Source organism: Phyllosticta citribraziliensis (genome assembly GCF_038025025.1).
Source record: "Phyllosticta citribraziliensis strain CPC 17464 chromosome Unknown J3D65scaffold_12, whole genome shotgun sequence".
NCBI classification, from domain to species: Eukaryota; Fungi; Ascomycota; class Dothideomycetes; order Botryosphaeriales; family Phyllostictaceae; genus Phyllosticta; species Phyllosticta citribraziliensis.
Genome location: NW_027117349.1, coordinates 1,336,928 through 1,351,606, shown reverse-complemented (window position 1 = coordinate 1,351,606; position 14,679 = coordinate 1,336,928). Strand labels below are relative to the sequence as shown.

Here is a 14,679-nt window from a genome sequence, read left to right as displayed (position 1 = left end):
TGAGATGTGGATGTCGATGAAGGGCTGGAGTGGCGTGGCATGGCTGGGAGTTTGGAATTGGAATTTCGAGTTTGGATTTGGAGCTGGATATTACCACGGAGCGACATTGCATTGCATTTGCGGCGCGGCTCTACAATCTAGGCGCAGGCAGGCAGGCAGCCAGGCGCAGCAGCTGTCTCTATCGTCTGTCCCCGATGGTCTTTTGTAGATAGATAGATCGATATGCACATAGTACGAAATAGACATTAAATATATAGGACCATACAGATTACAGACAAATACACAGACCCGTCCCATGCTGCCTGTGGGACAAACAGGCATCCGTACGATGACAAGACTTCTTCCACTTCGACGACGACAACGACGACGGTAGACCAGAGAAGAGACCGACGACCCAAAGAAGGAAGCAATTGATCTTATGATTGAATTCAATTCGACTCTTGGCTTAATACACTGCACTGCACTCTGCTGTTCATCCAGAACTACCAGCACCTCCTTTTCCCGCCCTTTTCCTTCTTCTTCAGCAGCAGCAGCAGCAGCAGCTACGTCCTTTCCTTTCCTTTTGTATAGCTCTGACCTGTCCTGTTCGTGCAGGCAGGCAGGCAGGCTAGGCCCTACGCATAGAAGCAAGCATTCCGTCAAGCATGCAAATGCAATGCACCCAACCAATCAACGCAACCAACCCAGATTCCCTTCGATCCTTCCTTTTTGATTGTCCCTTTGACGCCTCTCCCCACCCCCTCTTCTTCCCACCCACCCACCACCCCATCATCAATTCTTCATCGTCGCCAAAAAGTTGTCCAAATCAAACTCCTCCTGATACTGCCGCTCATCCCACAGCTCGCCCAGCTCATCCAAGAAGCCCTTCTTGCCCTTCTCGCGCACCTCGCCCGTGGCATCGACGGCGTCTTCCTCCGAAATGTCGTGCTGGCCAGCGCCACCAGGAGCGCCAGCTGATGAAGCACCGCCAGGGGCGCCGAGCGGGTCGTCGGCGCCGTCGGCCGACAGGTTGAAGAGGTCGAGGATTTGGTCTGTTTCCATGGTGCCGAGGCCGGCGTTTTGCTGGTTGACGACGGTGCTGGCCACGTCGATTTTGAAGCGTTGGAGGCTGTGGTGGGGGTGGTATGTTAGCAATGTGTTCCAATACCAACGCGTTGTTAGTAGCAAGGGGAGAAATGAAGAGGAAAAGGCAAGGAAGACCAGGGGATGATGACATACTTCAAAATCTTCTCCTCCAGCGTCCCCCGCGTAACGATGCGATAGACATTGACGACCTTCTTCTGCCCAATGCGATGCGCGCGATCCATGGCCTGCATGTCCTTCTGCGGATTCCAGTCGTGCTCGACGAAGATGACCGTGTCGGCGCCCGTCAGGTTGAGCCCGAGCCCGCCGACGCTCGTCGTCAGCAGCAGCACGTCGTAGCTGGGGTCGCTGTTGAACTTGTTGACAATCTCCTGCCGCCGCGACGCCTCGACCCCGCCGTCCAGCCGCATGAACTGCACCGACGGCAGCATCTTCTTGAGCACCGTGTCTTGCACCATGTCCAGCATCTCCTTCATCTGGCAGAAGACGAGCGCCCGGTGCGGGCTGACGGCCTCCGAGGCGGCTGGCACGTCGCCGCCGGATGACGACTCGGAGGGCTGCGTTCCGATGCCGCAGTCCAGCAGCAGGTCGCGCAGGGCCGTCAGCTTGGGGGCGTGCGTGGCGTCGCGGAGCGTCGAGCCGGTCTTGGCCAGGTGCGATTGGATGTCCTGGTACTGCTTGTGCTCGGGCTTCATGACGAGGGCCGGGCTGTTGCACAGCTTGCGCATGTACTGCAGCGCCTGGAAGATGTGCTGCTTGCTCTCCTTGTCCTCTGACGATGCCTTCTCCGCGAGGGTCTTAGCCTCTTTGCGTGTGAAGTCGTCAAAGAGCCGGCGCTGCAGGTCTGACAGGTCGCAGTAGTAGTTTTGCAGAATCTTGGGCGGCAGGTCGTCAAGCACCTCTTCCTTGAGACGGCGCAGCAAGAACGGCAGGACTTGCTTGTGCAGCGCCTCAATAGCAAGCGCACCTGCTTCCTGCTCCCTTGACGACGACTTGGAAAAGCGCGATGCAGCAATGGGCTTGGCGAATCGGTCTTGAAACACCTTCTCCGAGCCCAGGAAGCCGGGCATGAGAAAGTCGAACAAGGACCAGAGCTCCAAGACGTTGTTCTGGATGGGGGTACCAGTGAGGATGAGCCGGTGGTTGGAATGGAGGCGCTTGACGGCCTGGGTAGTTTTGGTTCTGCTGTTCTTGATGAGGTGGCCTTCGTCAAGCACACAGTAGTTCCAGTTGAGGGGGGTAAGGATGTCAATGTCGTTGCGGCAAATGTCGTACGAGGTAATGACAATGTCTGCGTTATCCAGCTCCGGACGCACACGCGCACGCTCAGATGGAGGACCAACATACGCCACGGGCTTGAGAAACGGCGCATACGAGCGAATCTCCTGCTGCCAGTGACCCGAGAGCGTAGGCGGGCAGACGATGAGAGAAGGCAGGCGCCGCACGTCGGGAGAGCCCGTCTTCTTGAATTCTTCGGCGCGGTTATGGTGGTCGCTCGCGACGATGCAAATCGTCTGCAGCGTCTTGCCCAGACCCATGTCATCGCAGAGGATGCCGTGGAGGTGGTAGCGGTTGAGGAAGGCGAGCCAGTTGACGCCCTCTTGCTGGTACGAGCGGAGTTCCGCCTTGATCGCGACGGGAATCTCAAACGGCTCCACCTTTTTGGCGTCGAGCATTTGCGCAATGAACTTGCGCTCGCGGTCTCGGCCGCGCAGCAGCTCTTCCGAAAGCCCTGGCGGATCCGGGATACCTGCTTCGAGAGGAACAAGCTTGACCAAAGTGGCAAAGGTGGTGGTGGCAATGAGACGGACGTCGTTGTCCGAGTCGCTCATGCGGCCCAAAACGGGGACGATGAGGAAGATGACATAGGGAAGGATACCGTCCTCCATTACATGGATCAGGTGATAGATGCACTCAATGGCCCCCTGGCGACAGTGGACGTCAACCGGGTTGCTGATGGCCGGCATGACCTTTTCGACCAGCATCGTGATGCCCTGGACAGTCATAACGCTACAGATTGTGGCAAAGCACTTTGCCGCAGCATAGCGCAGGACGGAAAGTCTTGACTGCAGCGCCCTAGCAATGAGCGGCAACAATTCGAGGACAAAGGCGTGGAGGTTGGGGTGGAATCTTCCAACCAGGGCCCGCAATGTTGAGAGGCCATCGACGACCTCCTGTCCAAAAGAGCTGTCTGGATCCTTGATATCAGCAGGGAGCTCGTCGCTGGCGAAAGCGCGTTGAATCGGTTCCTCGATGAGCGTGCGGAGAATGGGAATCTTTTCAAACAGCTCGCCGCCAAAATTGACGACCATCTGCTCCAGCGCCTCTTTGGCACCACGCCTAGTGATGCGAGCGGCCTTGGCTTCCCTTTCGAACTTCGCGGCGTCGGGGTGGTCTCGAACATCCTCCTCCTTCTTGAGCGACAGAATGCCGACCTCGACATCGGCGTTGGGGTGGAATTCGGGCGTCTCTGCAGTCTCCATGCAACAAAACTTGACCAAGTTACCGACAACCTTTTCCACGACGACGCGCTTGCCATGCGTTGCGACATGCTCGACGAGAATTGCAACAGCGGCCGCCGAGCGTCTCTGGAGATCTAGGTTTTCCTCATTCTTGACCGAGTCCATGAGGCCCTTAATCGTCAAAGCCGGCTTCTTGGGGATTTCGCGGAACGCAACAACAGCACCTGCTGCGGCGGCCTTGATGCGGACATCCCTCTCCTGCTTGACAGACTTTGCCTCGTCAATGGCAGCTCGCACGTCGGTTTGGGCGGCAAGCAGTGGCTGGAGCGCTGCAACGCGGCTGGCCGGAGTGAGAGCCTTCCTAAGCTTCTCGAATTCGGATCCGACAATCTTCTCGCCGTCGGCAATGCCAAAGGCGAACTGACTCGCGTCTGGCTCGCCCTGCACCACCACCGCCAGGTTCGGCAGTTTCGAAGAAGAAATGTGGCCCAAATCGCGGAACGAGTTGAGGAGGGACTGGCATTGAGCGCGCACGATTGTGAGGTAGCTGGTGAGATCGCCGTAGCAGCCGGGCCGCTCGTCTTCGACCATGGTGCGCAGAATCTTGACAGATTCCTTGGCCAAGTCGTCTTGTTGGCCCTTGGAAGACCGTGCAAACTCTTCGGCAATCATGCACGTCGTGAGCTGCGTGGAGGAAAAGGGCGATTGCAATTGGGACAAGAGCCGAGGACCAAACACGCCCTGGCGCGACGAGTGTGGCCACGACGCTATGGCCTTGCCCAGCGCTTGGGCGGCGAGAATCTTTGAGCGGATAATCGTCTCGACTCCAACGAGGTCGACATCTCCCTCCATCATGGGAGCATCGATGTTGTGGGCCGAAGGAGGCGGCGGCTCCTTTTCCTTTTGCTTCTCCACCTTCCGCCGTTTTTTCGTCGCTGGCTCGGCAGGCGCCGAAGCTGGAGATACGCGCTTTGTGGCGTGCGATGTCGGAGCATATGACTGACCCGAGGGTCTGATGAAGAGGGTGGTATCCATGGGGATCGGATGGCGGGACACACCAACGGGATGTACCGTCAGTGCAACGAGCGGGTCGAGATGTGGTTGGAACTCAGTGGCAAACATGTCTGCACTCTGCGCACAGAGCGCGTCGACAAGTCTGTTCCAAACTTGCAGCGAGAGCCTCAAAACACCCTCGTTGCGCTCCACGAGCAGGTTTTGATAGACCAAGCGGAGCGCCTTGCCATTGACCCATCCTTTGGTCCCGTCGCCTTCAATGTCGAGAAAAGTGAGGAGCGCGCGGAGCACGGCAGACCGCACGCTGGTAATGGTGTGGCGGAGAAAAGGGAAGAGGCGAGGGACGAGCTGCGTAAACGACTGCTCCGGGTCGTTGGCGGCATTCAGCTTCATGGCGTCCAGGACTTCGTTGAAGCTGCACAGCTTGGCCAGCAGATCCATGACTGAACCGGTACTAGCGCTCAGGTCGTCGCTGAGGTTAGACAGACAATCCCACACGATTCCAATCAGGCTGTTGAGGGCGGCAGGCCGGAGATTTACAAACTCCTTGGCCACGGGTATCAGGGTGGCGGCGCTGACGGCCCGCACGTCGTCGTCAAAGTCGCCGAGTCCGCGCATGACAGCGTTGAGGACGCCGTCCATGAGGGAGGAGTCTGTCAAGAGTAGATCGTTCCGGACGGCGACGAGATATCTCATGCCAATCATGCCTCCGTGGCAGGCCTGCCAGACGCGCTTTTCGTTAAACTCATCTTGCATCACCAAGCGGTAGAGGACCGTGTAGACGGCGCGGACGAGTTCTGGTGAAAGGAATTGTAGTACTGCACCGAGGGTCTGACCAGCAGTCTCTCGGATGGGCGCAACGACATTATCTGATATGTAGTCGCCAAACCGGTCTAGCATAAAGACGCAGCATATGCGACATGACATGTCATTCAACCACCTTTGATTCTGCAGGTCGTTGAGCGCTCTGCTCCTGCCTCGTCGGCGGCCAGCACCCGCACCGTGCACACGGACGACTTCTCGCAGCCCCATAGCGGCGCCATGCCGAATTTCCCAGTTGGGATCAAAGAGATCGACCGTCAGGATTTCGCACAGCCGCTCGTACGGCCACTCCACGCCCTCCTCTTCGGCCTCGGACTGGATCACGGGCTTTTCGGGTATTGGTGCGCCTTTGAACTCGGAGACAACTCTACTGTCATCGTCGTCGCCGGCGCGCTCCAAAGAAAAGTAGTCCTGCACCTTGCTGTCGCCATCCTCGCTCTTAACTTCGGATTTGACGGCCACAGGTTCAGCCGGGGTTTCGTTGTGGTCGTGGCTGGGCCTGCGATTTGCAATGTCAATGATGCGGACTTTGCTAGCCTGTCCCTTGAGGTGCTGCTTGTTCTTGCGCTTCAGCGCATTGAGCTGCCGTTTGCTGAGCTGATGGCCATTTTCGTCGACGGGCGTTTGGGGCATGTGCTGCTCGTTTGGAGAGGTTGCCGACTGCGGAGGCGGAGATGACACGCTGTTGGTGCGCGGGACCTTGGTGTCGATTTTTTGCATGCCAGGAGTCGGTGGGGGCATGCTTCCTCTGGATGCAGCGGGGGCAATGTCGTCTTGGGTAACCAGGTCCTCTTCAAAATACTCGCCTCCGATGCCCAGGCGGGCCTTGAGACTTCTCTTTTGGTAGGCCAGGCGTTCGGCGGGGTCCATGGCTGCAAGCTTAAAGTCGTACTCCTTGCCCGCGCTGCCGAGCAAGTGCTTGCCATTTTTGAGGATCAGTGCAATGTCGAGCGTCTCCAGGGAAAGCTGGTCCTCGGGCAGGGGAGGCAATTCGACGGATTCCTCCTTTTTGACGGCGCCATTCGAGTGGCCGTTGGATTCGGACTTGATTAAATCATCTTCGGCGTTGGGGTCAAATTTTTGAGCGTTTTCGACAATGCCACCGATGGCCTTGGCGGCGGCGGTTCGCGTGTCCCATGACTTAGAGCGCAAGTAGGGAATAACGCGGGTTAAGAGGTTGAAGAGTTCTTCGGGGTGAGTTTTTTGGATGTCGGCAAGTTGCTGGGCGGCGGTGTTGCGGATGAGCTGGGTGCTCCCGGTCTCGAGGAGGCTGGATGGGGAGGTCAGTCGCGGTGTTGTTGTGGTGTCGCGACAGGAGCGACGAAGACTTACGTGACTAAGCGGTCCAGGCTGTAAAAACAAGACAGTCAGCGGGCGAGATCGACGGTTGGGGGGCCTCGGGGCCCTGCCAGCGATCAATGGGATCGCGTGATTGGCTGGCAGCAACTTACCGCGACGCCATGTCAAAAAGTCGTGACCGCGGCGATCAGCTTCAGGATGCGACGAGAGAGGCGGGTGGTCGGAAAGGTATCATCACAGTCGCATGCTCGCAGGCAACGAGGGCCGAGGCCGGGAGCCGAGGGGCGCAGAGGTTGGCAGAGAAGAAAAAGGTACGGGCCAGGGTGGTGGTGGTGGTGGCAGATGGATGTTAGGTTGGCGGGCAAACGGGGAACGGGCTCGGGCGGCGGATTGGTGATGGGGGCGTTGGTCACATTGGCGCTTGACGTGCGCGCGGTGCGCAGTCTTATACGTCTCGATTCACGCCCGCAGGTGGCAGCCGTTCCGGGCGGAGGCTAGCCTCACCGCCTGCCCCTTTGGCCCTAGCCGCCGCGCAAAATGAGCTTCCCTCGAGTTTTTGCCCTCACCACCACGCCCACCGGACACTCACACTCACCCCATCATCACTGACAGGCCTTTTTTCTCCTCGTCATCATCGCCATCAACTCGCCCTCTCTCGCCCGCGGCTCAGCTCAACTCCTCCCCACCCGCACGCCGACCTCTTCCTCGCCAAGTGCCGCCCGCGACCGCCATCAACCTTTACCCTGCACGCGCGCACGACACAATACACCCTCGCGTCTCAGTTCCAAAACCCCGTCGTCATCGTCGACCTCCGTTCCGTTCTCTCACTCCAGTCTTCTACAAACGCACCAAGAGAACTACCTTGCGCCAGTCTCCGCCATCCCGCCCGCCCGCCCAGCCCATCCAGCCAGCCCGCCAGCCCGCCAGCCCGCCAGCCCGCCAGCCTAGCCCGCGCGTCTTCGTGCTCGCACATGACAGATGGCCTCTCCAGAGTCGCTCGTCGCTCGCCCTGCTTGCTCAGCCTCCTCCTTGTCCTCTCGCTGCTGATCACCCAGCTCCCTCCACCCCTCCGCCCCGGCCCCGGCCCGCCTTGCCCATCTGCATCTCGCGTCGCCCGTCCGTCACTTCATTTGACCGCCGTCCTGTCGGCGCCTTTGGCCCACTCGCGCAAAATGTTCTTCTTGACCTTCCCCGTCGACGTCTTGGGCAGCTCCCCGACCACCTCGACCTCGCGCGGCACCATGAATTTGCTGATCTCGCTCTGATGCTTGGCCCACTCGATGACTTCGTCGCCGCGCAGCGTCCGGCCCGCCTTGACTGTAATAAACGCCTTGGGTCTCTCGCCCCAGTGTGAGTCAGCGACCGCGACGACGCCCGCCTCCAGCACGTCAGGGTGTGTCACGAGCATGCTCTCCAAGGCAACAGACGAAATGTTCTCGCCGCCTGGCCAACCGTTAGCCACCGCAATCCGCACACCCGTCGCATCTCGTGCGCAGCCCTACGTGAGCTGCGCGTTTGTCGTGGCCGCTCCACGGCCCTCGTCCGATTCAAACACGGAATCGAATACAAGGGGGGGAAAAGAAAAAAAACGGCAGCCGCCCGTATGCCCCACATTGGAAAGATGATCATCCTCAGACCCCAGCAGGGTCCGGAATCACCCGCGTCGGACAAGTTAGTCGCCGTCCACCGACCGACCTCCATGACATCCACAAGTTGAAAAGCCCTACTTACCGCTGATGATGATGTCCTTTGCCCGATCCTGGATTTGGATTGCGCCATCCGGGTTCCACACGGCCAGATCGCCAGAATGCAGCACCCCGCCCGCGTACAGCTTTCGCGTGGCTTCCGGATCCTTGTAGTAGCCCTTGGCGCAGATGTTTCCCGCAAATACAATCTCCCCAATTTCGACGCCGTTCTTTGCGACGTCGACCAGCAGACCTTCGGGCTGGTCTGTCTTGATGACTCGCACCGGCAGACTCGTCACGAAGCCGTGTCCCTGACGCGCCATCTTGGCGTACTTTTCCTTGCCTGGCAGCTCTTCCCACTCGGGCATGTGGTATCCTACCGTCACTGGACCGTAGGTCTCGGTCATGCCGTAGACGTGCACTGGATGCAGGTTCAGCGATGTCATGGTCTCAAAAAGATGGGCCGTTGGCGGGCTCGCAGCAACCGTCACGCGTACGGGATGCTCCAGACGCTGCGCTCCGTCGGCGGCGCATAGCAGCGTGTTGACGGTAGGTGCAGCATTGAAGTGCGTAATCTTTTCCTCCTTCAACAGCTTCCAGATTTCCGGGTAGTCAATCTTGCGCAGGCAATAGTGCGTGCCGCGAACAGACGTGACCGCCCAGGGAAAAGTCCAGCCTGCATTTCAACAGTAAGTGCTCGCTGCGTTTTTGCTCATGTCAGCTAGGGAGACAACGCACCAGTCGCGTGGAACATGGGCAGCGTCCACAGATACCTACACCGGCCTTGGTAGCAGTTCAAGCCGCTCTCGATGACGTTTGCCAGCACCGCCAGATACACGCCTCGACTCGTGTACTCGACGCCCTTGGGCCGCGCCGTTGTCCCACTCGTATACGCCAATGCAATCACGTCGTTCTCGCTCTTGGTCTGCGTTTGCAACCCGCTCCATCCCCGCCCACCAGTCTCGCGGTCGTGCAAGAGACCCTCGAGGACCGCATCGTCGTATGGCCCACTCAGCTCGCCTTCGGTGGCGTCGGTATCCGTGTCTACCAGAATAGTGACAGCGGGACGGTCTTCGCGGAACGTGTCGAGGAGGTGGACAAACTCGGCGTCGGCGATGATGAGGTCAACGTCTGCGTGCGCGAAGATGTATGTAATGTCTGAGGGCTTGAGGCGGTAGTTGACAGCTGGGTCCGAGTCAGTCTCAACAGCGATACATCTCCGCGCTTTCGCTGGACTTGCACGGTCTTTTTTACAGAGACTACTTACCGACGTTGACGCCTCCCGCGGCACCTATTCCAAAGGTCGCCTCCAAAAACGCAGGCGTGTTGGGCGCCAAAATGCCTACGCGCTTGTAGCCATGCTTCATCAAAAAGTACGCGAGGCCACGGGCCCGATCTGCCACTTCGGCATACGTGCGGCGGAGCAGCCGGCCGTTGGCGGTGGTGTGGTGCACGGCGAGAGCCTACCAGTCAAAAGTCAGCAGGCAGAACAAACGGTGTCCTCCTCGCCGCTCCAGCCGTTCCAGGAAGACAGAATGTGGATAGGAAGAACGTACACCAGGCTCAATGGCAGCGGCCCGCGGCAACCACGCCGTCGGGCTCAGCGTGTGGTAGTTATACCGATGCCGAAAATCCCTAGGCCCCGCGTCTGCGGCCTTGGTCTTCCCCGCATACCTACGCACGCGATCAATCTGGATGATGGCGTCGCTGGCGACGTCGTAGTAGTCGTCGTCGTTGACGTACTCGGACTGATCGTTGTTGTTGTTAGGGGTGTTGTTGGCAGCAGAGGAGCCGGGCGTCGTGGAGTGCAGGAATTGTGCAGCTAGTGTGCGCAGGCGGGACGTGGCGGTTGCGAGAAGAGTGTGGTGGTCGTGCTCATGGTCGTCGTGGTCGAGGTTGTGCGATGCGGCAGCTGGCGGTGGCTGCTGTGCGGCGCGGAGGGGCCCTTTGACGTCGCCGCCGTCTGGTGGTGCCATGGCGAGATGAGGGGAAAGTAAGTAGGCAGAGCGAGTGATTGTGTCCCGGTCTGCGTGTCAAGGAAACTTAGTTCGACAAGATGAAAAGAGCAATGTTGGTGGGCAGACGAGATGGCAGTTGGCTTGGTTTGTTGACAGGTCGGTAGGCGGGCAACAAAGTCACAAGAAGGACGGACGAGCGGCAGCTGCAAAAGCGGTGGCCGGCTGTCGGATATGTAGGTAGGTATGTGTCGTAGGTAGGGATGGCACGCTGTGTACGTTGGCAGACTGCAGGGTATGAGGTAATGTGGCCTGCAGGTCCCGCCGTGGTGTCGCCAATTCGACTCGATCGACTTCCGTGTCCGACGTTCCCCGCTCTTGCTTGCTCTAGGCAGGTCACTGAGCAGCAGGCAGTGATGTATTTCCCTGGCCGCTGGCGTCGTCGACGTGGTCACAGAAGCTGCTCCAGAGCACTCTTCGAATTGAAAGATGAGAGAATGCCGGGTGCGGCGTGCGGTTGCTGGCAGCTCGTCACGTCAGGCGTGGTGGTGCGGTGGTGATGGTGGCGGCACTGGCTGGCGAGCGGGCGGGGAAAAGTGTGGAGCAAGGTGTGGGTTGAGAGCTGGAGTTGCGGATGCGGGTGGAGAGGGTCGAGCGGACAACCAAGGAACGAATGAGCGAGCTGCAGCGGAACCACGCCTCGGCGCGCGGCGCCCGCCCTGGCTGGCTGGCGACGACAGCGGGACGGGCGGGCCAATGCGGGCTGGCTTGTTTGTGTTTGGCTTTTGTTGAGCTTGTGGACATGGTGTGTTTGTGTGTTGCTTGCGAGGGAGGAGTGAGAATTGGACGTAGGAAGTTGGCTGAGTGCTGTGGGCTACTTTCATCTCGCCGTCGCAGTGGCGTGGTGCAGACCATATTCCACTGTTGTTCATCCAGCATCAGTGGAGATGAGACGTTGACGAGCGTATCCCGCATGTACCATACAGAGCTACAGTTGATTGAGCTCTTCGTTCTTCAGCTTTGAATTATCCACCAGACCATTGGGTCGGCCAAGGGTACAACAATTGTCACCTTGTCCGTCAGCGGTGCTGTCAGTCCACATTCCCCCACAAGCGTTGGAAAAGTCAGATCATGGGCGCTGGCCTGACGTGACGAATGGCGGAGTGTGGGGAAGCGAGCTGTCGATCTCACGCGAGTCAGAGGCGCACTTGGTCCGAAGAATTCACGAATGCCAGCCAGAATGACCTGTCCGTTTCTCACCGTCTCGACGTTACATCTTGTTGTTTTGCCAGTTGTGGCGTCTTCAACATTCAAAGCTCTGGTCGTAGTCATGATGCTTGTTGTCCATGAAAAATGGACCTCGTTCCGTCTCAATTACGCCGTCTTTGACCTATTCCATCCCCAGTTGATAGAAGTGTAGTCGCAAGTCTTGTCAGCCTGCACTCGACCATTGCTTTCAGTAGTTTCCATTTTGAACCTCTACTACAACCCGTGGGCAGAAGCAAAAAAAGGGTATGAGAAGCCATCTGGATTTGTATGTCCGTACGAGCGCCTCCCAGTTGATCGTAGGATTTTTTGATCGTGCCGCCGGCAATTCAGAATCTCGAAAGCGGGGACCTTGCTCATAACCGTCTCCCCGTTTCCATGCACACACGCCGACCCGTGCCCACTACCCATGCAGGAGTTGATACCAAGCCACCATTGGCCCAACCGTCCGTAACTTAGTAGCCGAACTCGGCGAGCTGGGCCTTGACCTTGTCGTCGACCTTTGCCGTCTTGTTCGCGTCCGACAGCTGCTTCCTGAGAGCCTTCTTGCGCTCGTAGTAGGCGGCGCTCTTGACCTTCCTCCTCTCCTCGAGCCTGTGAGTCACGACCCGTCAGTACAAGTCTGTCCACTACTACCGTTTCCTCCATTTCCGAGTGTACGAACCTGGCAACGACGTCCTGGTACTTCCAGCCAAACTCGTGTCCGAGACGGCCGACGGTGCAGTACTTGCGGCCGGGCTTGAGCCTGAGGACGCGGAGGGCCTGGGGAACGACCATGCGCTTGACGTGGTCATAAGGGGGAGGAACACCGTCAAAGGTCTTGAGGCGCTCCATGGCAGCGGCGCCGCGGGCGGTCTTGTGGGGAATCATGCCGCGGACGGTGCGCCAGAACATCTTGGAGGGAGCGCGGAAGTGGAAGGGACCTGGTGATTATTCCATCAGTATCGCGTTCGAGGCGTCCGGAGATTCGACGGGTTCTGTACTAACCACCGCGAGTGGGGTTGTAGCGAGTGATCTTGCGCAGGAAGGCCGAGTACTTCACTGTTGTTGGTCCGCGTTAGCTCAAGTCCAATCTTGCCAGTAGTCCGATTCCATCCAAAACTCGGAATTTCCGCGTGGTTTCGACTCGGTCGCGGTTGGTGCACATACACTTGGCGCGGAAGAACTCTCCAGAGATGTTCAAGGCCTCGCAGCGGACGACAACGACCTTCTGGCCGTTGAGCAGCTGCTTGGCCACGACGGAGGCCAGGCGGCCAAGGAGGTGACCCTTGCCGTCGATGACGATGACTGGCTCGAAGGTCGACATCCTGCTCAGTTTGCTGTCGGGTGGTGGTGGGTTAGTTGGATGTCGTTGTCGATGGTCGTCTTCGCCGCCGTCGAATTCGGAGTGGGAATTTCGCGAAGCGAGTTGGGGCCTCGGAGAAGAGGTTGTTCCGCTCCACGTGACCAGCCATCGATCCCGAACAACCACCTGAGGTCTCCAATTCAATGTGTTGGTTTACCTCGACACCAAATCCGTCGCGATCGTTGTGCGCCTTGGTCTCTTCATCGCTTACTTGCATCCAAAATGGCCGGCGACATTTGCCCCTCCACTTCCACTTTCGACTCCGTCCGCTGCACAGAGCTTGCTGCAGAACGCACATCTGGCGCCCTGCCTCATCGCTCCCACTTTCCAACGCCGCGACAGATTGTTTCTAATTTCTCCTTGTGACCGACTCAGACTCAGACTCAGACTCGGTTGATTTTTTATCCAATGCCTTGCTGCAACATTGAATCCCCCTTTTTCGACCTGGCCAGCAGCATTGTGGCAGGGCAAAGCTAAGACTCGATCTCCGTTGACAACACACTCCAAAATTCACGCATTCGCCTATGCAATCTCGATGGCCACGGGAAACGCAGTGTGCTCAACGAGGCTGTGACTTGGGAGATGGAGCTCTCAATGGTGTTTGGCACAGTCTCACCAGGCACTTCCGTCACGTCGCCGTCATGTTGGCAGTGCCCCTGACTCAAAACAGCATACGCGTCGATGTTTGGATCCAGTCCACATTCCACACTCAAGACTCAACTTGGTCTCATCATGAACCAGGCCAGCCAAGTCGACGGATGGACAAGACGGAGCCAATGTTTGGATGAGGCGCGATGAACGAATGGTCGTTTGTCGATTCACAATGAGTTCGACGTGGTCCAGATTCACCTCATGGACAGTCAAGCAATGCATGCTCGGCGACTTTGGCAGCCAGTGACCTCATTTCAGCTGCAGGATGAAAACGGCGTCTCGGGCTGACGTGAAGCTTATATTTGGCAACTGCAGCAAGCCTCGACGGCGACCACCAAGGTGCAGCGGAAGCGTTTCCTGAAACAGATGGTGGTGAAGACGGGCGGGAAGAGGCACGGGCAGCGTGAGGGCGCTGACGGAAAGATTCCGAGTGATTTCTCAGTCGGCGTTGATGTTCAAACGGCGACGGACGACCCACCGCGTCGTCAAAAAGGGCCTGGATCTGGGATTGATGGTTGTGGCTAGCGACGTGATCGGCGGCCTAGTCAGGACGATCTGTAGCCAGGAAGGACGACGTCTTGCTGGACCACGGGCAGCCAATCAGCGGGGCGAGGGCTAGCCAGAGCGATGAAGAGGAGAGGCATTTTCTCCCCTCTGGAACGACGCGTGCGCTCGCGCCAGTTGCCCTCTTGTCCTGTGCAAGCGAGCGAGGTGCTGAGAGTCTCCACTTTCCGCGCCCTCCGTGTGCGACTCAAAGATGAAGCGACGCAGCACGCGCAGCAGAGTGGGTGCATCGTTATTCCCGGCGTGTCGAGAGGGAAATTCTCGAAAACACGAGACGCTGGCCTGCTGGACGACTTGCTCGAACCGGGCCTCACTAGCGAATCCACGTCAGGTCCAAGTGCGTGCGGGTGGGGTCGCACTCGAAATCAACGGCCGCCTCCGGCCCGCCTGGAGCAGACTGGAGTTGAACGCTCCATCGCATCGTCATGGCCGCCATGATGCAACCCGAGTCTCTGGCGTGTGCGGGGATGCAAGACTCTCGTGGGCATATCGTACAGGCCAAGCTTTTTCCCTCTGCGCAGTGCCTGACTCGG

At 58.5% G+C, this 14,679-nt stretch overlaps 3 protein-coding genes across 3 annotated transcripts; all 3 read right to left on the bottom strand.

The window, feature by feature from the left end:
- Positions 1–748: 748 nt before the first annotated feature.
- Positions 749–7,324, bottom strand: J3D65DRAFT_127452 (SNF2 family DNA-dependent ATPase domain-containing protein). The gene is made up of 4 exons (XM_066793860.1): positions 6,833–7,324; positions 6,714–6,731; positions 1,219–6,651; positions 749–1,108 (listed from the first exon to the last, which is right to left on the bottom strand). Exons 1-4 carry the CDS (start codon positions 6,841–6,843, stop codon positions 772–774), a joined length of 5,799 nt encoding a protein of 1,932 aa, XP_066651571.1. The 5' UTR covers positions 6,844–7,324; the 3' UTR covers positions 749–771.
- Positions 7,325–7,806: 482 nt separating this feature from the next.
- On the bottom strand, positions 7,807–10,341 carry J3D65DRAFT_560201 (fatty-acyl-CoA synthase; the record flags this gene model as incomplete). The annotated part of the gene is made up of 5 exons (XM_066797456.1): positions 7,807–8,123; positions 8,412–9,041; positions 9,104–9,550; positions 9,633–9,828; positions 9,922–10,341. 5 exons carry the CDS (start codon positions 10,339–10,341, stop codon positions 7,807–7,809), a joined length of 2,010 nt encoding a protein of 669 aa, XP_066651570.1.
- Positions 10,342–11,567: 1,226 nt separating this feature from the next.
- J3D65DRAFT_638675 (60S ribosomal protein uL13) lies at positions 11,568–12,953 on the bottom strand. The gene is made up of 4 exons (XM_066801639.1): positions 12,736–12,953; positions 12,574–12,627; positions 12,251–12,509; positions 11,568–12,180 (listed from the first exon to the last, which is right to left on the bottom strand). The coding sequence occupies exons 1-4, from the start codon at positions 12,890–12,892 to the stop codon at positions 12,042–12,044; spliced, it is 609 nt and encodes a 202-aa protein (XP_066651569.1). The 5' UTR covers positions 12,893–12,953; the 3' UTR covers positions 11,568–12,041.
- Positions 12,954–14,679: the final 1,726 nt, after the last annotated feature.